The sequence below is a fragment of the Corvus hawaiiensis genome, chromosome 12 (genome assembly GCF_020740725.1).
Source record: "Corvus hawaiiensis isolate bCorHaw1 chromosome 12, bCorHaw1.pri.cur, whole genome shotgun sequence".
NCBI classification, from domain to species: Eukaryota; Metazoa; Chordata; class Aves; order Passeriformes; family Corvidae; genus Corvus; species Corvus hawaiiensis.
The window spans coordinates 21,110,894-21,135,898 of record NC_063224.1 but is presented as its reverse complement, the minus strand read 5'-3'; the positions used below and the strand labels follow the sequence as shown (position 1 = coordinate 21,135,898).

Sequence of the window (25,005 nt, the reverse complement as noted above, 5' to 3'; positions counted from 1 at the left end):
CTAACAATGTACACAAGTCCAAAGAGGCAGCTATCTAAGCTTCTGTTAGCTGCAAACAAGGAATGTAGTCTATGTATGCTCTAAACCAGACAATTAACACTGGTACTACCTTTTCCTCTCTATCTTAAAAAGACAGATTAGAGATAGAAGGTTCCTAATTCTACCAAAAAGACAATTTGAAATAATCATTTTAGCACAAAGGAAGTATCTTACATGTAATTCAGGTGATTCCTCAGTTCATCATATTTTGTAAAATTGATCATGATTTGACAGAAATAGTGCTTTACTTATGACTGTTGTACAATCCAAATCTGCCTCTCTGAAGATTGTATGTGTGACACCACTTTACAAGAAATGGAATAAGGATTGTTAGACACTTCAAACTCAATTTATGATGCGGTAAGAAAAAAGTAAGTAGTTGTAACAGCAGGAGTTGCTGTCACTCTTTGGTAAAATTGATCATTGACAGATTCAATTTCTAATGTAAGGTATCAAACCAGAAAGTATACACACACTACCCTATTCTGAGCTCTGTGACTGTTGCATATGGCTCAAAACATTCTTGTTCCAAGTAGGTTGAATCACTTTCAGAAAGTGATCGCTGCCGAGGCTGAGGAATAGCAACAGTGCGCCCTGTTAGTGCTGTTGCAAGGATAGCTGCTGCTAGAGCAGACCTGGAAGAAAACAGAAAAATGCAATGAAGCAATTCTGATGCTTTCTCTGTGCTCCACATTTTATATCTTTTCCTATGCAAAATGTCTTCACTATTTAAGCAAAGCAAAATGTTCACAGTTAACAAGCATAAATACCACTGAATGCTATGGGACTGGTTATAAACTATTACCTCCCAAAGTAAAGCACAAAATGGGGCAAGCTATTGTAATGCAGCTATCCAAGAGTAAGGTACAATACCTATTGGTTTTCCCAAATCACATGCATGAAAATTACGGAATATACTGAGTTACTTTCCCAAAATTCACATTAATAATTTACAGTATTTAGCATTCACTTTAGCCATAACAATACTACCTGGTGTTGTACTGAAAACTTGTTCCATATCCTGCTATTTTGTCTCCATTTTTCCCTACTCTGAACCTTTTACTGATGACTCTGAAGTTGTTAATAAATGTTGGCATACTGCAAACCAGGACAAGCATACATAAACAAAAGTGCCTATTTGTGGGATGTTATGGAGTACAGAGAAGGATATGATGAAAAGGAAAAACAAGTAGTAATTAAGATTAAAGCAGTGAAATGCTGAGAACTGTAAAATGAATGACAAGAACTAGAGGCCAAAAAGGAAGAAGAAATTAACTAGAATTAAGTAGGAATGTTACAGACACTAGGAAGATCATGGAAAACAACCAGAATTGAACTAAATGCAGAGAAAACATAGAATAAAAACTGTAAAAACTACAACTTTAAAGAAAAATAATCTGCCTTTTTCCAAGCCAGTGTGGTTTTACATGCCAATTTTTTAAGTCCCTGGTACGGTAGCAAGGTTTAATTTATGTTTTTCTAATGGGCTAATATTTCCTGACTCACAGCACTAGTGCTGTGCAGTCCTACACACTACTGTAGCAGCCAAATTAAAAATTACACTAACTTTAAAGAGTCCATTCGTCTTTAATTGACTCAGATAAGTTACATGTTCATAATGGTCACTGTCTTGAATATTTACCATGCTTAGGAGTGGGGAAAAAAGTTGAGAGTAGGAAACTGCCCCCCTTAAAAATATATTATTTTTATGAAAAGTTTTATGTAAATATTGCAGGGACATGCAATTCTTCTAATCAGGTTTTTCTAGTATGCTACAATACTTGATGAAGCAGGGAAAAAAAAATCAAAACATCAGAACATACCTGGGCCTTTCTGGAGAAGGGTTTGGACTACGAGGGGGAGGGGTGCGGGGAACTGCAGGTTTAGGAGCTATGGTAGCAGCAGGGACCAGGCCATGAGCTATATGTTTCTAAATGATTTAAAATAAAATTAGTTGACAATGACTTTAAGGATAACAGTGAAAAAAACCACAGAACTGAATGTGCACAAAAACTAACTATGCAAAATAATATAAAAAGGAAGAACAACTACATGCAATTAATGTAAACAGAAGACTTGAAATGGCATTTCATTCCCCTTAAAATCAGAACCCCGCATAAAGCTGGCAAGTTCATTTAACATTTATGAACAGCTGCTCTTGAAGGTTAGAAATGTAATTTACATGAGACCCATGAATGTATGTTTTCTATCCACTATATAACAATTTGCAAAACCAGAATTTTAACTTACCATTTCTTCCTATATATATACAAGAAAAACAGGACTAGAAAATAACTTTTTTCAAAATATCTGAATGCTGCTTCAGAGTAACAATATTGGTCCCCCTCTTCTAGAGTTTGTCAATCCTCAGTCATAGCAGCATGAGATGGAAAAAAAACCCCCTACCACTAAGTCTTGCAGTCAAAGGTTCAACCTTAGTTTAAAAAAAACCAAAACAAAATGAATACATTTTAATCGGAAAACACAGTAATTTTTTTTAAAAATAGGATAATATTAAATACCAGCTCAGAAAAACTGGGACCAGAGTTCCTACAAAAAGTACTGTGAAGGGAACCATATACTGGTTGAGGTTGGAAGGGAGCTCTGGAGATTGTCTAGTCAAAGTTCCTGCTCAAAGCTGGGTCAACTACGAGAGGATGGCTTGGGATCCTGTCCAGTCATGTCTTATGTATCTCCAACCTGGTCCAGTGCTGAACCACCTCACAGTATTTTATTATTATATTTAAGTTGAATTGTCTGTGTTTGAGTTTGTGGTCACTACCTCTTGTCCTCTCTCTAGGCATCAGAAAATACTATGCCATAATAAAGTCCATCGCCTTCGGACAGATGTTACTTTTTTATGGAGTGAAACAGGCTAAGTTCCTGCTATTTCTGCTACAGATCTTTCTTCCCCCAATTATTCTTTAATTCACTTCTCCAACAGGAGAACGAAGATGCAAACTGGGAAATATTTCTGGTTTTGCACAAAGGAACATCAAATGATTAAATGGTGCATTAAAAGATTCTCTTTTTACTCAGTTTTGAAACTGCACTGCTCCCTAATTCTGCATGTCTGTCTGGCATACACCATTTCATTTACTACAGGCTGTTGACTGTAGATACGACTATGACTGACCCTACTATGACTACCAAGGAACACAGCTAAAGCCGAAGTCATTCCACGGTAAAAGTGTAACAACAACATAAGATAAATACTTCCATTCTAGTAATAAAAAATAATTCAGTTAGTTCAAGTGATTCGGCCAAATTGGGCCAAGAGACACTTCCGAGGCAAAATCCAAGAAGCGGGTATTTGCTTTGTTCAGTGTGCTGTCTATGCGGGGATCGCTCCTTCTAACATGCACACACCCCAGGCACACGGCAGATTACAATATAAGGTTGCACAGTCATATGCATATTCATTTATTCATATTCATCATTTTCCCTAGAAAAGGTGTGGTTATGCAAACTGTTTCTTAGAACTCGCTATTATCATTACACGGAGCGCAGGCCCAGGGCTCCCTGGTGGCCGCCCTGAGGAAGGCTCAGTGGGCATTTGATGAAGGCTGAACGTCTTCCTCGCTCTGCACTTTTCACCCTTCTTTCCTAGGCATGTGCAGTCTCTTAACTAGCTGTTCCAGCATTTTCTTCACTGGATCTAGCAAGTTTCTGTTCCCTATCTTTTGCCAAGTTACTCAGCCAGCTCTACATTGGTTACAATGTATCTTATTCTAGCCTCAGTATACCCAAGCATGCCTAAGTACAATGATTTTAACCCTTTCACAAGTACGTTGGAAGAGAACACCCGCACAACTGCTGACAACCCTACAGCCTTTGGCTGCTCTGAGCCTTCGATCAGAAGGCTTTATCAGTTCACTTTACAGCAGTGAACGTGTTCTTCGAGGATCGCCTCGGCAAGCGCTGGGAGCGAGCGCGCTGCACTGCCAGCCCTGGCCAGCGCCCAGAGCTTCCCGGAGGGGAGGGCGCGCGAATCCCCCGCCCCGCCGAAGCTCGGCGTTTCTAAAGAAGCCGGGCAGGCCCGGGTCTGAGGGAAAGGAACGCACCAGCCCCCGGACACCATTTTGTCTTTGCTGCTTAGGTTTCATTTTTCTCCCCGATTTTCACTTCAAACTGCTCAGTGATCACCGGCATCAGCCGCGGGGCACAGCCGCCTGCCCCGGGGACCGCCCCTCCTCCCACTCGCGCACAGAACCCTGCTGTCCCCACTCACGAGAACGGAGCCCCACGCTAGGCGGAGCGATACTCACGAAGGGGCCCCTCCGACCTCTCCTGAACAGGAACGCCATCGGGACGGGACGGCTCCAACCACTGCCTCTACGGCCGCTTCCTCGTCGCGTCGGTCGCCTCTCGCTCCGCGATCCCCCGGTAACAGCGCCCCGGCGGATTTGCTGCGAGCTCGCACTTCTCCAATCAGCACGCGCCTTACTCACTCCCCGCTCGGCCGCAGCGACCTGCCCGTGGCGGGGCCCGCCCGCTTCCCCTTCCTCATTCGCTCGCGGCCCGCGGAGCTCTCGCTCCCGATTCGCGGCCAGCGCTGTCGCTCGGTTGTCTCCTGCCGGCCGCGCCTCTGGGCGGCTCAGCGCGGGAGCGGCCGCGGCCCGTGAGGCCTCTCCTCGCCCCTCAGAGTGGGCCGCGCTCTGCGAGTGGTTCGGTGTGCGTGTCTGTGTGTTTGCGGTGGTACCGGCTTGTCTGTGGTGCTTGTCCTCAAATCATGCCTTAGTCTCCCAATTCCCCTTAAAGTCAGAACACCGCGTAAAGCTGGCAAACCTGAAAATAATCTCTCCCAGCAACTACCTTTTAATAATCCGTCTGGAGACTTCGGCCAGCTGAGGGATGGAGGTGCCCCTGGAGTTGGCTTTGCAATTCAAGAAGATTTTCTCCCAGCAAGAGTGGATGAAGGCACGGAAAAGGCAATGTGTGTTTTCTCACCATCTATGTGTTTTAATTCTGACGTTTTTCAGATTGAGTGGTAAAGCTGAAACTGGAATTTGCAAGCCAGCAGCCTGTATTAACGTGAACGGAGTTGCTGGCCGATTTTGATATGCTCACCTTAACTGTAAGGACGCTTGAGGAAGGAGATAGTGTCTCTTCCAGAATATTATATCCTAAATTTAGGATTAAAATGTATAAGCTTGGAACAGGCTTGTAAAATGTGTTGCTATTTTTCCACAGTTCTTTCTAAGGTGTAACTGCTACTGAAGGAGGGTTTTAAAGGAGGTCTGATGACAACAAAAGGGAACTTTCCTGTAACAGCAGGATCTATAGTTGTCCCTTACGGGCACGTGATTGGAAATGAGAAGTGGAGAGGCTCAGAGGTAGCCCAAAGGCTACAAGGTAAGTACAAGCAAATTGGAAGAGGAAAAGCAAGTCAGGCAAAACATTCCCCTCTATTGCCCAGTAACGTTAAGAATGGCTGGAATATGCTTTACTCTGTGCCTGACTGGTCCCATATGTGTGGTACAGACTATGTTAGCAGGCTGAAAGATCCCGTTTGTTTGCCGTGTATTTATGCGATCCTCTCAGTTTTCATAGTTGCAGAGCAGTGTTGGGAAGCAGCAGAATCTGCTGTTGTGGGCTTTGTTCTCCACTGAACTCCCTTGAATTTACACGTATACTCTGCTACTGTCTTGCTGGCACAACGAACTAAGTTATGATGATCCCTCCAGAAAAGCATGTGATATTTTTGTTCAAGTCCAGAGTTCACTGAGCAGCTCTAGTAATTTTAAATCTCTAGATTGGAACTGCTATTAATTGGCATTACTAAAGACATGACACAGTAGTTCAGACTGCTTGTAATAGATTTACTTGAAGGGAAAAAAGGCTTTTTATAAAGTTCATTATGAAGTCACTAGAATTATTGACACTTTAGGAAGGTTGTGCTGTGAAGCAATTATTACTATATTTTTAACTACTGTATTTTTTCTTCTAACAATTTCACCTTAAGGGAAAGTTAGACTCATCTTTGAAGGTGGCTTGGGACTGGTGGACTTTCATCTTTCAAACAGAACTTGCATTCTATTTATTTCTGAAGCAGATTTGGTTGCAGGGGATGAATTCAAACGAAGATTGGTTAGGTTTAGAAAGGTAAGTGCTATATAAAGAGAAAAGGAAAAGTTTCCACTTGGTATTTGTTTATTCCACGCTTCTGAAGACATTCTTCTTGTGTTTTTTTTCAATTCCAGTGGAGCTGAACTTTTGGGATAATTTTCACCTGAAAATTGAAAAATTCTGCAGCTGTGTGATAATGCTGTATTAAACCTCAGTCCTGCTGCTGCAACTTATGTTCTTCCTCTGATTTGCTATTAGGCAGCTCATACTTGAAAGAATTTCTCTCTGTTACATTGCATCAGCTTGTCATTAACAAGGTTTTTTTCTCATTTTTTTTTCCTTTCAATACAGGCCAGCAGTCTTAGGGGAATTGTAATTGTAGAGAAAACCCAAATCAGTGATCAGTACTACTTAGGAGTACAAAAATTTGTTGTACTTGAACTTGGAATGGTGTTGCTTCCTGTGGCAAATCAAGGAGAAGCTTCTCAGCTTATTATTCAACTAGTAAGTTTCTGTGTTGTATTAATATCTGGGATGTATAGGAAAGTAGGTAGATCTCATCAATGATCACTCATTTCGGAGAGAATACAGAGGATCTTAAAGGAACACAGTATCATTTGAACGTAAAGAATAAATCTTCTGCAACAGTGATATGATAGTACAGTTCAGTGGAAAGAAGGCTCATTTGGGAACAAAGAAAAAAGATTGACATTTGCCCAATGCTACCTAGTGGCACCTCAGTACCAGATTAGATTTAAAAAATCCAGGATCATATTCTTCAATGTCAAAACCAACTTGAGATTTTGCTTTCTCTAAGGCTAGGGAAACTGTTTTTAAATTGTTTCTTTTTACCCTTTCTCTGACTGCATTAAAAAGGTGACAAAAATAATTGTTTTCATTTGTTGTTGCTATTATGAAATGGTTTGTTTCCTAGTAAGATTTTGTCAAACTGCATCCAATAAGGGAGCACACCTAAGGAGGGAGCTTGTTTTTAAAACTCCCTAGTGATTGCATTGAACTGTTTTGAGATGAAGCTATTTTAAACCCTGGAAGCAGCACTCTGGCAGAGGCGCTGGGTGTCGCTGACAGCTCTCTTTGGCTCCAGGTGCGAGAGCAGAGCAGGGATCACGGCGCTAACCCCTTCCTTCGCAAGCAGCGTGCTCAGCTGGCAGAACCGGCAGTGCTCCAGGCAGTGCAGCAGATACCCGGAGTTGGGAAAACCAAAGCTCTGCTTTTACTGCAACGGTTTGGAAGCATCCACCGGCTTTGTAACGTATCCATCAATGAGCTTGAGGAAGTAGTTGGACAAACAGTAGCACAACAAATTTATACTTTTTTACGTTCCTGATGCGCATGTGCAGTGGTCTTTTGCAAAACTTGGGTTTTTTCTTCTGAATCATAAAATTTTGGGTTTAGTAATCACATATTATGCTAATTTCCATAATCATGGCTAGCAGCAACTGGTGGATGTTGACTAATTGTTTAGACTCTGATGCTTCTTTTTTACATCTGCTCTGTTCATATAGATTAAGCTGTGAAAATTGCCTTGGAGAGAAGGCTGTGAAGTATTTTGCATCTATCTGGAACAAAAAACCTAAGAAAGCTGCCTTTTTCAGCATCTGTGTTAAAAAATGGAAGAGCAATATGCTTGCTTACTTTGGTCTTCCAGAACACCATATGAATATGTGCATAGTAACTTCTCAGTAACTGGAAATATGTTACATGCTTTTAAAAAGTTAGCATATACTACTTTACAGTAACATCTTTGATTTTTAACCTTTTGGAGTTCCTTTGGAAAGTCCTACTGCAATACAGGTTTGACTTTACACTAATTTATTTCTCTCGTTACCCCTCCAGTTCACAGGATGTTATCAAATTTATTCCCATCTGATATCCAAAATCTTTGTTAATTCATGTTGTCCTTTTGAATATAGGTTGGGCTACTAATAATAAATTGCAAAATACTTGGATATATTAATTATAACTTTTAATATGTTGATTATACTATCAATTATACTACAATATACACTATGAAGAAAATAATAGGGGAAGCTTTGAACAAAATTCATACTACTCTTCCAGTATTAATATTTTGAAAATTTATTTGTGAAGAGGATTGGTTTTCCTGGCAGCTTCCATTTTTTAAAAGTTATATTCTTATCCTCTTTTCTAAGGGTAGAATTGCCTTTTTCCTTGAGGAGGTGTGTGAAAAGCATCTTTCATACCACTTGGGAGTTTGGATCACAGCAGGAAAGCAGCTCAGTAGGATTTTCAACTCCCTTTTGTGGGAGCCTTGGCACCTCTGTAAGTCATCTCTTACACTGGTTAGCATGGACAGCCGATAGACCTGTTTTTTATATTGATTCTGTCCTTGGGATGAAAATTTGTCTGTAACTTAGATATAGTTATTTCATTTAGTGAATAATAAACATCAGAATTTCCAAAAGTACAGAAAAAGATACTGCTTTTTTTTCAGGCAACTAGGGAGTACTTAAGCTTCTTTATACATGGGTTTGCTTAGATTTTATTCCCTCTTCTCTCAAATTTTGTCAGTTTGCTATGAAGACTGGATTTCATGTCTAAAGCCATGTGGCTATTATGTTGCAAGACAAACACCTTTTTCCTATGACAAACGGCCATCTGCTCAGTGCATTAGAGTTCAGTTGAAGTAGTAACAATTACCATTAATGGAGTTAGAGGCTGAACTACTAATCTACTGCTAACCTTTCTTTTTAGGGCTTTACAGCAACATTATACATCCTTGTGGGTAGACTTGTTACAAAAATTCCTGTGGTCTGAGCAAGATAAAAGGCACACACTCATTTCACTGCAAGTTAAGTTAGCTGTTGGCTACTACTCAGTGTAGAATGAATCTTTCGTTACCTGTCAGAAAACTAAGAGTATTTCTATATATACTAAGAGTATTTGTCCAAATTTTTACTTGAGTTGAGGGGTGTGTTTTAAAAAGCCAAACTTTCCTCAAGGGCAAGTGAGTGTGATGATGGGAAGGGAAAGACAGTTAATCAGGAGCTAAGAGGGAAAGTAGTTCCAGGAAGACTTATCATAGTGGGTTAAGAGAAGTGAAGAGCTGGAAGGGTGATTAGTGTTACTTTGCTAAAGGTTTTGTTACTTCGATAGCAATTTCAGCACACATGTGAAGTCAATCTCATCTGTCTGGAATACTGTATGGCAGGGGTGTGCAGATCAGTATCTGACTGCTGCTGCTTGTGTGTGTAAAAACACTACTACCACTACACACAAAAAGTAACTACTAAGGATAGGCAAGTCACAAGTAATTCACAACTTATTTTTTATGCAACCTTTATAGGGAAACTAGAAATATGTTTATACTCTTTGTAAGGCAGTTGGTTTTAAACTCTTAAGTTTATATTGCACAATACAGGAACTTCTCTTTGAAGTTTCTCAGATCTGCGTAAGCAACATTACAGAAACAAACACATGGTCTGGCAACAGTAAATAGCTAAAACCTGTAAATTACACTTTATCCTCCAACCTGCAGCAGAATCAAAAAGCTACTACTAAATGACAGCATTGAATTTTTATTCATAAATAAGGGTCATCAAGATATTTACACCTATTACACAAGAAACTAAAAATAAATGACAACTTTAAAGTTTACACCAAGATGCAAATTTTTGTTTAAAGTATCTATCTCTCTACTCTGTAGATAGCAATGTTAACTAACACTAAAGTGTTAGCAATTTTCAATTAATTTCAAGAAATAGAAGATTCTCAAAGAAATGCTCACCAGTTATTTTCTGTCCCCCTCCCTACTATAGATAGAGCTTGCTCGTGAATTGTTTCAAGGGTGGAAGGATTTTTTTGTTGCATGATGTGATAGTAAATAAATATTCTGCCACTTAGCACAAGCACTTCTTTTTTCATATTTTAAAGCATCACTGCAATTTATGTGCCTTTGAATCAATATATTATAATATGTCCATTTTGAGATTTGTTTCACAGCTATCCATTTTATCAAGGCTAGTGAGGTACAAGTCTTAAGGTAAGTAGGTTAAATAATGTTTGGAATAAAGCCTGTTTTTAACAACTGAATCTGCAGACATTTAAAATGTAACCTAAATCAGAAAAAGAAAAGAGTAAAAGCCTTTTGGAGTTCAAAAGATATTTTAAATTTTAAGCCTTCTAATTCTCTTCCAAAATTAAATTACCTATTCAGTAGACTACACCTAGTACTCTGAGGAAGCATCTCTGTATAAAAACACAACTCTATGACGCTGCCCCTTGGCACAAGACTAGTTTCTCGGAATAACATTATTCCCTCTCACCTGTGGTTAGTTAAGATAATTCTTTAAAGTAGTGTTAAGGGATTTATTATTGACCCTAAAGTTTAAGGGCAAAATCATTCTTTAATGTGTCCCCTATTGTTTTGCATTCAGCATCAAGTTTGTAATAAATAACTCCCATCTAGCATAGTTATAAAAATCAGTCATAACTGTATTTTGAAATTCCAAAGAGTCCAGTCCTCATTGTCGGCAATTCTATAATCTACATCTAGTTATTGCATATCTCCCAAACCACTTCATTCTAACCTTCAAATACTTAAGTTTTACAGTTTCTGCCAGCTTCTGACCTTCTCATGTGGCTCAATGCACAGCAAATGAAGTCAACAGTATTTATCTGAGTTTATACATATGCATATGAAGATAAAATTGATCAATATTTTCATATACATTTTAAACAAAAGTCACGTTAACAGATCCTTCTGAAAGATTCAGTACAATGAACTTTCTGTATTCAAAAGTGTGAAGGGAGAAAGCTTCTTCTTAATCTGAGAACTTCCAGCCACAGCTGAAGGAAGGCAGAGTGTACTTGCAGCTTTCTGTCTATTTTTAGTTCCCCAACTTAGAAAAGGGAGTTTTAGTGGAGCTTTCTTGGTCTGATCAATTTTATCCTCGTCCATGGCTAAACAGATTAAGGAGTATGTCTTCTGCATTCCCATAGAGTAAGTTGCACTCTTGCTATGCTGTAGGAAAAAGAGAAGCATTGTAAGAATCAGTCATCCAAAATGGGTCAAAATTTTGACAGTAACAAAAGGTTACTGTGCAAATAGTTTTCCAGGGCAGACTGCAGCAAGCTTTCTGTGCTAATGACATTACTAACTGAGCACAAGGCCCTTCAGAGTGCTGTGATCCTGGTATTTTGCACATGTAGACTCAAGGGTACACTCTGCAAAGCATAAAGGAACTTGTGAATCTTTTCATGGATTGTTAAACATTTACTGGCTTCTAGCATAACTATTTATACACACGCTAACCTCCCTACATAGCTCAAGTATGTAGTTCTTGCACAAATCTGAAGGGGAGTCCTTTTGCCACCTTTGGACAGGTTCTATGTTGATCACAACTATAAGAGCTCTTGTGTGACATTCTCTTGGAATACCTGAAAGGCACAGCCTTCTCTTTCTTATCTTAGCTTTGCCCTGAAGGAATTTGATTCTATTCTAGCCTATTCTTTCCAGTTGCAACTTGGAATGGCAGAGGTGTAATTCCTTATTTTCAATACGGAAAATCAATTTAAACAAAACAAGAAAACCTAACAGCAGCAAGGGCACCTTAATAGCTTCTAAGGCAACACTACTTGAGTGTCTAAGCTGGCCAGGGAATGTTAAAAGCATGGAGTGGATTTAGCTGAGCTACAGGTTCTTCCACACAACTAGTAAGTTATTTAGAGCTTAATATTTTTTAATCTTGTGATGACTTTCCCTTAGTCTACAGCTTCTATAGTAGCTTAGTAACTGACTAGACAGTTAAAAATCCACCAAAAAATACATACATTAATCCATGATCTAGTACAAAAGTCATAGATCATTTAGAATAACAATGCACAGAAAATAAACATGTGGTCTTGGATTTTCTATTTCATTCCATTATTGTTTAATTGTGGTTTTTTCAATGCTAAACAGGGTAGTGCCTTCATCCTCTGGGACAAGTTAGGGGAAATAAACTATGTCTTCAATTTTATCATGCAATTAATCTAAGTAACTCCACTACAAAAAAGCCCACCACCCAACCATTCTTATGCAGACAGACTACTTTAGCTTGCTAGGTCGCAATGGTTTAAACAGATGGTTTAAAAGTGAACACATGTCTGAAGGCTTTAAATATTCACAGGTTGAGTGGGATATCTGACTGCATGGAAGTAAACATTAATCAGGAACTGAATGCAGGCAAGTGAAAAAACTCTCACATATCAAATCTGCAAAACATATTTCCCTCATTACATACCAAAGATGCCGCTGTATCCTGGCAACTAATAACATCAAGCTCTATGGGCTGCTTTCCCACACTTTTTAATTTTTCCAGCACCTCATTCACACCAAGCCACTTGCAATCCATGCCACCAACTGAAACAATGTAGTCACCTTCTTTTAGGCCTGCTGACTGTCAAAAAATTGGGCAAAGGTTATTATCTGGAATTATAAAGACACGTGAAATGTTTTTGTCATCATACAGTATCTGCCCCAAAGGCATTTCACTCTTAGATGCTACAAGCCCATTCTCTAGCCACACATGCACAACTTTCCCAGGTACACAAATTACCTTTTGAGTTACCATTGAAGTGATTCTGGTATTCTCAAGTGTTGGCTGTTTTTATGTTCTTTTCACTTTTCTTCTTAAGTAAATGAACCCTATGCTATGCTATTGTCCCCTACAGGACACTGCATTTTCTGCAGTGTTTTACTCTTTTCTCATTATTTTTATTTGTACTTCTGTGGATACTTCTGCCCTATAGCTAAACTGCTCATTACTACATGCTGCTTTATCCCTTTGGATTTTCCCCAAAAGAACATTACAAGCCAATAAAATGTTCTTGCCCCTCTTTCCTTAGGCAGATGCTACACCTTGCATTCCCTTCCCGATCCTTATTCTTGTTGCTACTTTTTAAAGCATTTATCCCTTCTAACTTCCTGAATAAGACAGGAAGTAACATTTGCTTTTATTATTTGTGACTTTTTAAGAATGAACAGAGAAAGAAATCAACTCTGTTTCATGTAATGTCAGGGATATGATTACTTCAACAATCTACAGCATATATAGCACTGAAAATGCGTTCAGATTATATGAATTGACTATACTAATATATAGAACTCAATAAATACTCCAGACACGAGTATGAACAAGCGAAAGGTACATTTTAATGCTAGAGTCTGCAGAGAAATTGTTAATATCACACCAATATACTTACTGCTGCAGAACAAACTGGATCAAGACAATAAACCTGTACTGGTGAACCTCCTTTTAGACTGAATCCAAGCTCTCCTACTTCATTGTGAAGGCGAATGGTACGTGGAGCCGTCCATCTCTGCTTGGCTGAGAACACTGTCAGTGGGCCCTGGAGGTAACACAACAGCAGGCATATTATGGTTTACTGTCACTTACAAGCAAGCATTTCTGGTTTTGTAAGTCATAATGCTTTAAGCTCATCTAGTGTAGATTTTTACTCAGGTTAACTTCCAGCTAATTCCCCTGAAGTACTAAATCCTATTTCTTGACTGTTCAGTTGCTACTTCAAACAGAGTGGGATAAAGGCAACCGCCAAGTTGTTCCAGGATCTCTATTACAGTGTGCAGAATCTTCTGGCTGCACAGGCTCTAAGGTCCTACATTACTCCATTTCAGAGGAGATAAACTAATTCATGAAACATTGTATATTCTGATCCTAACCATAACTCCCAGTTCCTTTTGCTCACTGACACATAGACACCTGAAAGACTGGCTGTGTCACACACAAGTCACATGTTCTCCATGCCTGTCTCCACATACTATGTATTTCTCCCCCCTTTTAAGTTGTGTGCAATTATCTATTGAGACTTCATGGGACTTTTATGAAGGTTTTCAAGACTGAATACCATGCAAGCCATATAGAAATGGCACTTTTATTCTTTGCTGCTCTTGACTTATACCTCTAAAGCTAAGGGTGATTTCTCCAATAACTTCTGAAAAAAACCCAGTTACTACGGGATAATTTTTTCAGGCTATAATACCTGTGTCCCTTCCCTCATGTTAAGAGTGAATTTATAGTTGCTATCAAAATGGCAGAGGTTGGTCAGCATTAGTATGTTACATACCAGCTTGTGAAAGAAGTCTTTAACTTTCACCTTGGAAAACTGAGGAGCAATTGTTCCTACTTTATGTTCTGTTTTAGCTAAAACAAAAAGAAAACAAAGTTAAAATTAAGTATTAGTTAAGAAACATAGAAATTTATTTTTCTTGCATTCCAAGCTAGATAGGAATTTGTCCTAAATTCTTCCTAGACTGTGGAAAAATTAATTTTGGTGGGAATTTGTCAGACAGATATCAGAACTGCCTTAAAAATATTTTCAGAGCTCACAGTATCAATACAGAAAACTTTTAAAAAATCCATCTGAACAAAGCTGTGCTATTCCCATCGTTAATTTATTTCTCTTTGAGAAGTTTTTAAAACCAGCACTCATAATTTCCTACTGCTTCCAAACAGGAAAAAGTGTATGAACTGGATTAAGGTAGAAAAAAAAAAATAGCAGTCAAATTGAGCTAACAATCCAGACTAATACAAGAGTTGGGCTCAAGAAACAGTTACTACCATTTTTCCCCCATATAATTTTAACTTTTAAAGTTTCCCCATTTTCCCTAGGTCACAAGATAGTCACCAAAAAAAGCTGGATTCTAACTAACCACCATCGTTACCTACCCCAAAAAACAGTGTTGCTTGAGACAGGAACACTGTAAAACAGTTCTAACAAAATATATTGATCAAAATATATTGATCTGTGATTGAGGAAACGTAAGAAATCTGAACTCTACAAATGTACAGTATATGCTTACACATTATTTATGTGTGGAAACATATTATATATGTATTCATATATATAAATTAAAGGCATATCCCCATGAAAGCATATTCACGTATGGTTAGACAGCCTTTATTTCTGGCTGTGTACACCTACGGAGTATATCTGGAGCCTGGATTAGACTTAGAAAATCATCTTCTGTCTCTTGCTGAGCATATTTGAGAAGTGAACGCTTATGTGCAGCTGTCAGAACCTCCTGAAGAACCTCAATGTTTCGAAGCTTTTTGCATAGCCCACAGACTCTTAGAGCTTCTTCATGGTAAACAATGGCTTTGCGTAAATGTGCTTTCCCTGAAAACATTAGAAACCATTGGTTGTCATCCACAGACAATAAATACAAGGTAATTTTCAAATTGCAGCTAGTAGCTGTGTGAAACTTGCAGTTACCTAATTGTTTTCTCTGAACTTTGTCCTTTAAAACAGCAAGAACCATCAGCCCTTCAGGCACACAGTCATACAGCTGGGACAAAGCTTTCTCCTGCTGATCTTTGTCATCGCTGGGCTGCACTGTAATAATGGATAAAAAACATTAACCATACACATCTCTTTGTCTCCTGTTCCTTTACGTGTATTGTTGTGTAGTTATTACTACATTCTCTCCCAATGCAGTATAATACTTATATATGTGTATATAAATATATAAATTTTAGTTTTGGTTTTATCATCTACAATATGCAAGTAATACTTACATGCCAGAACATATTGATAAAATCTGAACTATTTAGTAGCATATAAGGGATATAACTTTTCTTTTGTTTCTGTAAAAGTTAGTTTATTGAACTTTCACATTTTTCTCAAAAAACAAAAAGAGCATGGCCTCTTTTGAATGGAGAAAATGACCACAAGTTAACATATATTGAAGCACCAAAGTTCTTGTCTCCAAGACTTATCCACAGACCAAATTATAGCTGTTGGTGCATTTATTATTTTTATTTATATGAACATATAAAGAAGTATGGTTCTTACATTCATGGTCACACAGAATGGTGGCAATGAAGTAATGTGCCAGAGCTTTGTAATGGTCTGACTTTATTTGTGCCAGCTTAGACCAGGAATAGGGAATATTCTCTTTCACTGGTTCCTGATTCATTGCAATGTTAACCAGCATGTAAACCTCTCCCACCTAAAATAAAGCACATAATTGAAGTATGAGAACTTTAATACTAGGTATTAGGAACTCAAGTAAGGGATATAACATTCAGGCTTAAGATAATTTCATGTGCAATCACATCAAAGAAGGAAAAAAATATGGTTAGTATGGGTTGGAAATAAGTTTGGAAAAAAATTTGAAATGTCATCTCAGATTTTTCCCTCACAAGAAACATAAATCAATTTTGTAGAAGAACAGATGGACTAAGTCAGTCAATCTATATGGCTTCATAATTAAATAAAAACACCATATAATAAACAGGTCTTAATTTACAAATATATCTCATTAATTCAGTTGAAAAAAAGGGTGAAGCATAATCAAACAGTAGATTTGTGCTTCACTTTGAAACTGTGGAGTCATACATAGCCTTAGGTTTGTGTGGTCTAGTTAAAACTGGGATGTTATCCTTTATACAGAGGAAATAAAATAGTTTTTCAAGCAGTGAATGCTGCTTTAATGGATCAAACTACTCCAACTGACAGAATCAAAAGATCTTTCCCCTGCAGCTGATCAATCCTACAGAAATGTCAGGGTGGCTTTACAGGGTTGCTATGAAAGGGTTTGCCTGTTTTTCTATTATGGAACTACTTATGTATCTGCTACTCTGAAATAACTGAGAAAGCATAGGAATATCTTTGTGGCATACCTCTTTTTTGATACATAACTCAGTCAAGTATTAACACTACCTTCTGGGGCAAGCCTATCTGCCCATTTTCTGGCAAGTCCCAAGATAGCTCTGCAGGTACCAATTTGACTGTCATCATCCTTGCCTCAGTAACAATTTAGTTACTCTTTCAGATTAAGCTTTTTAGGTTTGCATCCCTTTCAGCTACTGGGAAGCAAGACAGGTTGTGTTCAATACTTAACAGGGAACCACACAAACAACCCTGGCCTTTTATATGTACTTCTGGGGATGAAAACAGTACTGTTTGAAAGACCAACATAAAAAACTTGTAAAAAACCTTCAGCAAGTTCACTGCCTGAGTGTTTCAAGATATTTCTGTTAAACTCCATGAATTATGAATTAAATAAATTGTAACAACTCTAAAGTAATATTTAAATTTCATCTATTCACGTTTTAATCTTCTGAAAGATTGTGCTTTTCACTGTAGTTTGTGAGCTGTCCCTTGTTATTTTTGGTTTTCAGTAATGGTTGTTAACATTTAAATTTAATAAATTCCGTTAATATTACTAAAAGCTGTAGGTAGTAACACAGCATTGTAAACAGTTATTTTAAAGACTAGATTTAAAAGTCCCGTATTTTACCTTGGCAACTTCCTGTGTCATTTTTACTAGTGTGAAAAACTCATTGCGTATTCCAGAAAGACCAATCTGCTCAAAAACACACTCTTGAGCTTGTGCAAGCATCATTTTTACTAGTACGTTCAGCATAGCTGGGCTCATATCATAACTTGGTGTGTGAGTAAAGGTCTCCTTTAAGTAGCTTAGAACTCCTGTAATTACAAAATGGTTTTGTCAGCATTACAAAGAGAAACAAGTGAACTTAATTCTAGCATGTACCATAATAATTAGGATTGAAAGCATATTTTCTAGTACTGTACTACAGCAGTCTGAAGGGATTCTTGGTACTTAAGAAGTTAGACTGACCTACAGGTTTTCCTTTGCATTGCCATCAACCATCCCCAAGTACAGTTCTCAAAATTACATTTCAGAGGAGCAACAGAAACTGAAAGTTTTGATGGCACTGCCTTCAGATTTGCTTGTAAAAGTTCTTGTGGTTGACCATAAGACTGTGCTGAACTGAATGTGACTTGTATGTGGGAGTGGTAGGCTATGGCTTATCCAGGGAACAAAGAAGAGAAAAATCTGCATAGCTGTAAGGAGATGACAGTATTAGAGCCTCTGGATAGAAGGAAAAGACACAAGCATATAAACTTAATGAAATATTAATCTCCTCCTCAAATGCTGCTAAGTGCATTGTGTGTCCCAGTGAAAGCTCCATTCCATGCCTGTAAACTAGAATTTTTATTTACACTTATAAATATAACAGGGTAAAAATAAGATTCTTCTCTAGACATTTGGTTCCACCAAAATATTAATAATTTCTATCATATATCAAATTTAAAACAAACACTAACTGTAGTGCAATACTAAGTAACAGTTTCATGGATGGAAACATAACCTTCAGTAGGCATGCCATCCGACTGGTTTAGTGAGTTCAACAAGCTTGCTAATGCTGACGATCCTGCAAAAAGTCTAACAGTAAGACCTCTGCCTTTTAAGTATTCCAGCTTCTGTAATCTTACTTCTTGCCACTACACTCAGTTCTGGCCATGTTGTGCAGTATTTTCCTACTAACGGTGTCTGTGATTTTTGATTTTTCATGTTACACTTTTATCTGAATTTTTAACATGCCATTACACAAATTTCAAATATGGCCATGCCTACCTTTTTGCACTAAAAAAATTAATCCCAGACTTACCAGGCATATCCCAAGTACTGATGGAGTGCCCTACTGAAAGGGACCGAAAGTATAGGAGGAAAAAATTATGGGGTTTTTTGTTCTCAAAATATTTCAGCTTATATTGAGGATAAATTCTGTGCAACATCTTCCATTCAACACTGAGAAACAGTTAACACAGACTCTGTTATCATGCTTCTGCCAACACAATGAAGTGTTACGACACCATGCACAGGTACAATGAAATGCCTCCTGCACATGGGGCCCTGCAAAGGTACGTGGTAGTAAATAACACCTTTCCACTTTTGCATTAATTCTGTTCTGCAAACATGTTGAAGTGAAAAGCAGTGATTTTTTTTTTATTTGCAAAATGGAAGGAGCAGCAGTAATATTGAGAAATTTCCCAACTACTGAAATTTCTTTTAGATGAAATACAAAGGTTGAAAAAGAATTTATTTTAAATATGCACGAAGAAATATTATAAATTTTTTTTGACAGCTGTGTATTCAAAGGAGGGGATTTATACAAATTCAACTCTGTGCTCCACAGTTTTTAGCTGATAAAGCTACCCATACAGTGCAAACCAATAGCCACATATTGTTAGTGCAGAAATAAATCTTACAGTACATATTAATTACAAAGGACACGTCTTTAAGTATTATGTGTAGCACAGATGATACTTACAAAACAAATTAGAAAACCTATTTAAAAGCCCCCAACAAAACCAAAAGATTTTGTAACATATTAGTTCAAGGGATAGGATTCCCTTTAACGGAATTTCTATTTCTCCTTGCTTGGGACAGAGATTGATTATTTTGGACCTGTTTACCTTTGGAATCTATGGAAAGCAGGTAGTCAGCTCCCAGTGAATTTCAACTTTCACCAGAGAAAAAAGCAAGATTAATTTTTAAGACCCCCATATAAAAAACCAGGCTTAAAGGGTTTTTATCAAAGCTGTAAATTGTCTCTTGTACAGATTTGACACCAATGTGCTATCACTGAGGTAAAAGCAGTTAAAAGTTGGTGAAAGAAGGAATGAAGCAGTTAATGCTAGTGCTGTAACTTGGACCTTTGAACTGCAGTTCAGTAATCATTAACCACAGTATTCACTATCTTATCTGTATGTTCAGACTACAGTTCCAGGTTTTGAATTGAAGCTTCACCTGAGCTCTTCACTAGGCTTCTTGAATGTCCCTGTTCTTCTTTTTTTGTGTAATGAGCTCAGTAGCAAATGCAGAAATCTGTACAACATCAGAATGAGATTGTGAACATTTGCATGAAGATCTTTCCAGTATTTCAAGATGTGTACCTGCAGCTTTCTGAAAAGCATCAACAGCATTTTCAAGTCCAGCTTGGGTCTGACGATTGCATCTTGTTGCAATCTGGGTGTAGAGAGCTCCAATGTTGAACAGAACACTAGCTTTTTCAAGCAACAGATTTTGTTGACACACTGGGACACCTGTAAAGGAATCATACCTTGGGAAACAAAAATTAGAAGAAGTGTTAAGATTGGCAGAGTCCATTGAAAAAACAAGTATTTTCATTCTGTTTTTCTGAGTAGTGGAATTCTTAACTGTTCTGCCACAGTGAAAATGAAGGTGAACAGAAACACCACTATGTTCTGCAAGGACAGCCCACATAATTAACATAAGCCAGAGAACAGCATTATTTGAGACAGTTTTCAGTAGGTTTTACGGTAGTGCCTCCATAATGTCATTATATTTAACTCAGAAGTACCTATAAAATATCAGAGGTGAAAAGCATACCAGGACAGTATCCATATATGCTGCTATGCTCTCCTACTTATATGTTGCCAAAGATCAAACATTGGCATGGTCAGATCCTCTACTGTTTGTGTTTAAAGTTTCTATTTGCAGTTATGACTAGAAATTTAACAGTTCCTTTTGGCTACATGGTAGTCATGTTTTTTCATCATAAAAATTTTCAATTCAGAGTCAAATTTGGCTCACAGCTGTAGTAAATATTCCCTTATAAAAAATGAAGTCACTCTTTTCTTTCTTCTGGCCCAAGTGGTCTTCTTAACAAATTGTAGAAGGGGAATTAAGGTCTGATTCCATTCCTTGCCCTCATTTTGTACACCAAGGTTCAGAATTCAGAAACATCTGTAGCTGTCCAAAATTGAGGTTATTTTCTCTCTTTCTGCCTTGTGCTAACCTGTAGCCCAAACCATAATCTAGTCAATGGTTTCACTCTAAGCACGAAAAGGGTGTATTGTATTCGGGTTTACTCTTAACTTAAAAAAAAAAAAATTGACAACACACACTGCAGGGATTCAGGAGGAGAGACACACTGAGGTGCTTCAGATTAAACAAAAGACAGTTCATGATTAACCAGTGTTCTGGGGGGAAAAAAAAGGACTAAAGAGAAATATGAACTACACACTTACCACGTAAATAAAACTCCAATGTGCCTGGTGGGTGGGAAAAATCTGTTTTCTACATAACCAAGTTGCAGGAAATAGCTTATCAACATCTCAATGCCAGCTTCATCTCGGCTGGGAGTGCGGCAGGCCTTGAAATACAATAGATTAAAATTAAGTGCATACTGTTGAGTTACAGGATGAATACCAAAACCCCAAAGATAAAGCTCTGCTTCCTTTGGACTTCTGCATATTATAGAAATGTGTGCAATGTGAGAACAGTAAGCTTAAAGCCATATGGATTCATGCCAAAAAGTTTTTCAGCTGCACACAAGTAGCACGTAACCTTTAAAAAAGCAAACAGAAGCTGTTTGGCAAGTCTCAAAATTAGAATACCTCCAGTCTTTATTTAATTATGAAGGCTACAGAGAAGGCTTATGTTTCTAGCATAATACAGGAAACAAACAATAGTTAGAAATACCCACCACTCTATTACAATATTTTGCCAGGTTAATCCACTTCAACATTCTTCCTGCTAAATTTAAAATACTTTAAAATAAAATGTAGTAAGGTAAGACAAGTCTTGGATCAACAAGATTTACAAAGTTGTGTCAATAGCTCAATCATTTTGCATAACCTCATCTGTTTCTTCACTTTTTCTTTACTCAGATTATAAAGCTTTTGAACCATGGAGATTCATGTACCATGTCACAGAAATGAAGTCGGTAAGAGCATAGTAAGCCCTAAGTGATAATGTCATATTTTGATTCCATACAAATGTTATTTACAACTGTATATTAAAAGACCTCATAGTACACCATACTTGAACTTACTTGTCTCAGATCCATGAGATCTGCTATTTCATCTTCATACTCAGAACTGTCTTCACTATAATGTTCCAGAATAAAGTCCTAGAAGAGAAAAAAAGATAAAAAATTGGAGTATCTAAAACTAGCCTAAACTATTTTTCTGCAGTTGTAAACGGTACAAAATTGATTCAGTTGTGATTTTAAGTGTCTACTCCCTTCCAGTCAATAGTACAGTAACATTTAGCAACGAGACTACAAAAAGACAGTAGAATTAATAATTTGATTTGGTATCTTAGACAAGAAATTTCACTGTGATGTAAAGGAACCAAACATCTCCTACATCAGCTCCAGTGGGTTTTAAAATAACACCACTTAGTGGTTTTGAAAGGGACCCTGTTATTTAAAATGACAAGGGGATCAAGTGACCATAAAAACTTGTTAACAGAAAGAGACAGCCAAATTCTTGTAAGCTATACTGGGGCAATTCCACTTAAAATGACAAAGCTGCAATGACATGAAGTGGTACCATGATCTGACCATGGAATTTAACCCACAGAAGTAAAAATAGAGACAAATGCTACAGTGATACAAGATGGTTTACTGTGAGATAAAAATCTATATTGCACAATACACAGTAGTTCAAAAAATACAGACAATGGCTCAAATAGCCAGCAAAGTGTATTAGCCAACAAACAAGTGCTCAACACTGCTTCCCAACTGAGCTACCCTGGTTAGTGCAAGTTGATGTATCACTACATTATGCTGAGTAAAACCTTCATTACTACTTCCTTTCACACTTGTATCAGTAATCAATACTCTTATTAGAAACAAAACCACGGAAGGAATTTTTATTCTCTTTGGTTTAACTCTGTCTCCAAAGGGCAATTTCTTACAATATTTTCGGACTCCTTGTCCTGATTAGATAGGAGCAATGACCCAAATAATTGGTAGTTAATTTTTAACATAGCATGATCTTGATTTTAGGGCAAAACAAAAAATAATTTGTACCTAAATTACTTCTGTTTCTTTAAACAAATCTGAAATGGAAGTTATCTCTGTTAACTCTTCATTCTGAAACGTATATGTAAAATTTACCTTGAGGGGGAGTGAAAAGTCTACATCTTTGGTTTCCTTCAGGCCAAGAGGTACCAAGGGAATACTGAAAGTCTCTCTATGGAAAAAAAGCAAAAATATTCAGAATTTTTATTCTGCTTGTCTGTTATAGTTACTTTTGTTTTATTTGACGACAGTAAGTTTGTACACTGATGGGGTAAAGGGAAAAGTATATAGTTTGTAACAATTCCCTATTGCACAAGAAAATCTGCCTAATGGCCTGTGACTTCTCAAGAAGAGTGAAGAAAGCTCCTTGCTGCGTTTTTTTTTTCATTTAAGCCTATTTTTCCTTCAGGCAAGGAAAAGGAGACTCTCAAAGGCTGGCTCACGGCAATTTAGCTCCACAGCTGCTAGGAGATATGCCACAGTAAGAGCCACGGTAAGTATCAGTAGTTATAATCAGTATTTTACGTGCTACCAATGGTTTCACATGTAGTGATGTATGTAACAAAGGGAGAAGCAGGGCCAAAGTATACCGAAAGGTCTAGGAGTACAAAGTCCAAAAACTACTTAGTTTCTAGACAATGCTAGGTGGTAGCCTCTAGACAAGTCAACCTCTAGAATATCAAAGAGCAATAAGGATGAGAACTGACTTAAAAAAAGAACAGAATTGCTTCCAGATATATAGTTTGTTGTGTAGATTTAACAGATCAGTTTTAAGTAATTATAGGGTTTATATAATATTTTAATTTTTCCTGAAAACAACTTTTTGACTGTCTAATCATTGTTTAGAGCATTCCATTCCCAACTACAAAATCCCCCATTCATTTATGGTCTCATTAGCAAAACCAGCTTTCTTATTCCATCTTAACAGGGTGGCAGTAGGAATGCAGCTTCCTAAGCAGAGGAAGAGTCTTTCATAATCCAGAAAGTGGCTCTGCTAGCTTGAAAAGGACTTCCAGCATACAGAGCCAAAACACCACTTCAAGTAGTGCAAATGATCTGATTTTTGATGAGGCTTTTAGAAGAAACCTCAACACTTCCACTACAGATTATATCAAGACTTTTTCCTCAAAAAGGAAGTGAGACACATGGAAAGGAAACCCTAACTTACTGATGTAATCAATTCTAGTACCACCCACAGTCCTTGTAGATATCAGCACTGGTCACGTAAAGTAAATTTAATTTTTTTCCATAGCTAAGGTGTCACACTCATGCAGCCAATGTCATGGGTGTATTGAACAGTTAGGGAAGTGATCCTGAATTTCCAGAACTGAGTAGAAATAGCATCATGCTTCTCAATCCAGCTGAGATGTGTGCAAGTACCGGGAAGGCCAGCCCTTCAGGCTGTTTTAACACAATACAGGTTAATCCAGTGAACCATGGGTGTGACCTCATGTTGACAACTGTATGCACAATAGTCAGAGAGCAAGTATTAATAGCTACTTGCTGTTAAAGGTTGGAGAGCAGTTATGAGTAAATTAATTATTTTAGCTGATGAAACATAAAAAGCATTTAGAGCTTAGAATGAAAAGCATAAGAAAGGAAAAACTCCATTCAAAACAGACTGGGCAAGTAGGATCAGGAGAAAATAACAAGCATACTGCTGTCCAGCCTCAAGGCTTCTGCCTGCCTTGGGGCCTGACCTACTGCTCATCCTTCAATGAGAATCCAAATATTTTTAATAGTCTGTAGCTAGAAGAAGAAATAGTACTTGTGGAGCCCTGCTCTCATTTCCATAACTGCTCTCTGTGCTCACATGCATCTATGAAGACCAGTAAAATCTTGAACAAAAACCTCAAATCTCAAAAAAACCCCAAAAATCAAAAACAAACCTCAACCAAAAAACCCCAAAACATTTTTGCATCAAACAGTTGTCAAAGTTTGCCATGGAGGTGGAGGGTAGGAAGTTTATCAAAAGTTTCTGTTAGAGAAAACTACAACGTAGATGTTTTGCATTAAGTCAGCATTCAGTTGGAAGTTACCTCTGGAAATGTGCTTCATCCTTCAACATTAAGAATTCCTTGTAATCCACCACGAAGTTTAACAAATAACTGAGAACAGTGCTAAGAGGGACCCAAAACTATACCCCCATCACATGAAGCATTTCAATTTGTACCTTGAGTAGCTGTTAGTTAAAAAGAAAATATTTTGGTTTAGGAGCAACAAGACGTATAACTGTCACAGAAATTATTTCAGTATGCAGGCAATG

General features: G+C 37.7%; 3 protein-coding genes across 9 annotated transcripts in view; 1 reads left to right on the top strand and 2 right to left on the bottom strand.

Annotated features, from left to right (window-relative positions):
• The window catches only part of CEP89 (centrosomal protein 89), a 46,899-nt gene extending 42,447 nt beyond the window's left edge, over window positions 1-4,452 (bottom strand). For 3 of the 5 annotated variants that reach the window (XM_048316514.1, XM_048316515.1, XM_048316518.1), the window contains exons 1-3: window positions 4,308-4,446; window positions 1,863-1,969; window positions 519-674 (exon numbers count right to left, since the gene is read on the bottom strand). In XM_048316514.1, coding sequence (XP_048172471.1) covers window positions 519-674; window positions 1,863-1,969; window positions 4,308-4,346 — 302 coding nt within the window. In that variant the 5' untranslated portion in view covers window positions 4,347-4,446. Of the gene's footprint in view, window positions 1-213; window positions 675-1,862; window positions 1,970-4,307 lie in introns of those variants that run through there. The other 2 variants (XM_048316519.1, XM_048316516.1) reach the window with 2 other exon arrangements.
• A 167-nt stretch (window positions 4,453-4,619) lies between these two features.
• Window positions 4,620-25,005, top strand: part of FAAP24 (FA core complex associated protein 24) — a 39,886-nt gene continuing 19,500 nt past the window's right edge. For both annotated transcript variants that reach the window (XM_048316531.1, XM_048316530.1), the window contains exons 1-6: window positions 4,620-4,975; window positions 5,233-5,394; window positions 6,005-6,144; window positions 6,460-6,612; window positions 7,214-21,656; window positions 23,149-23,232. In XM_048316531.1, the coding sequence (XP_048172488.1) occupies window positions 5,283-5,394; window positions 6,005-6,144; window positions 6,460-6,612; window positions 7,214-7,456 (648 nt within the window). In that variant the 5' untranslated portion in view covers window positions 4,620-4,975; window positions 5,233-5,282 and the 3' untranslated portion in view covers window positions 7,457-21,656; window positions 23,149-23,232. The remainder of the gene's footprint in view (window positions 4,976-5,232; window positions 5,395-6,004; window positions 6,145-6,459; window positions 6,613-7,213; window positions 21,657-23,148; window positions 23,233-25,005) is intronic.
• RHPN2 (rhophilin Rho GTPase binding protein 2) overlaps window positions 9,653-25,005 on the bottom strand; it is a 34,610-nt gene continuing 19,257 nt past the window's right edge. For both annotated transcript variants that reach the window (XM_048316521.1, XM_048316520.1), the window contains exons 4-15: window positions 22,836-22,911; window positions 21,765-21,842; window positions 20,959-21,083; window positions 19,861-20,027; window positions 17,396-17,583; window positions 15,946-16,102; window positions 15,367-15,486; window positions 15,076-15,270; window positions 14,218-14,294; window positions 13,336-13,482; window positions 12,375-12,530; window positions 9,653-11,113 (exon numbers count right to left, since the gene is read on the bottom strand). In XM_048316521.1, coding sequence (XP_048172478.1) covers window positions 10,862-11,113; window positions 12,375-12,530; window positions 13,336-13,482; window positions 14,218-14,294; window positions 15,076-15,270; window positions 15,367-15,486; window positions 15,946-16,102; window positions 17,396-17,583; window positions 19,861-20,027; window positions 20,959-21,083; window positions 21,765-21,842; window positions 22,836-22,911 — 1,738 coding nt within the window. In that variant the 3' untranslated portion in view covers window positions 9,653-10,861. The remainder of the gene's footprint in view (window positions 11,114-12,374; window positions 12,531-13,335; window positions 13,483-14,217; window positions 14,295-15,075; window positions 15,271-15,366; window positions 15,487-15,945; window positions 16,103-17,395; window positions 17,584-19,860; window positions 20,028-20,958; window positions 21,084-21,764; window positions 21,843-22,835; window positions 22,912-25,005) is intronic.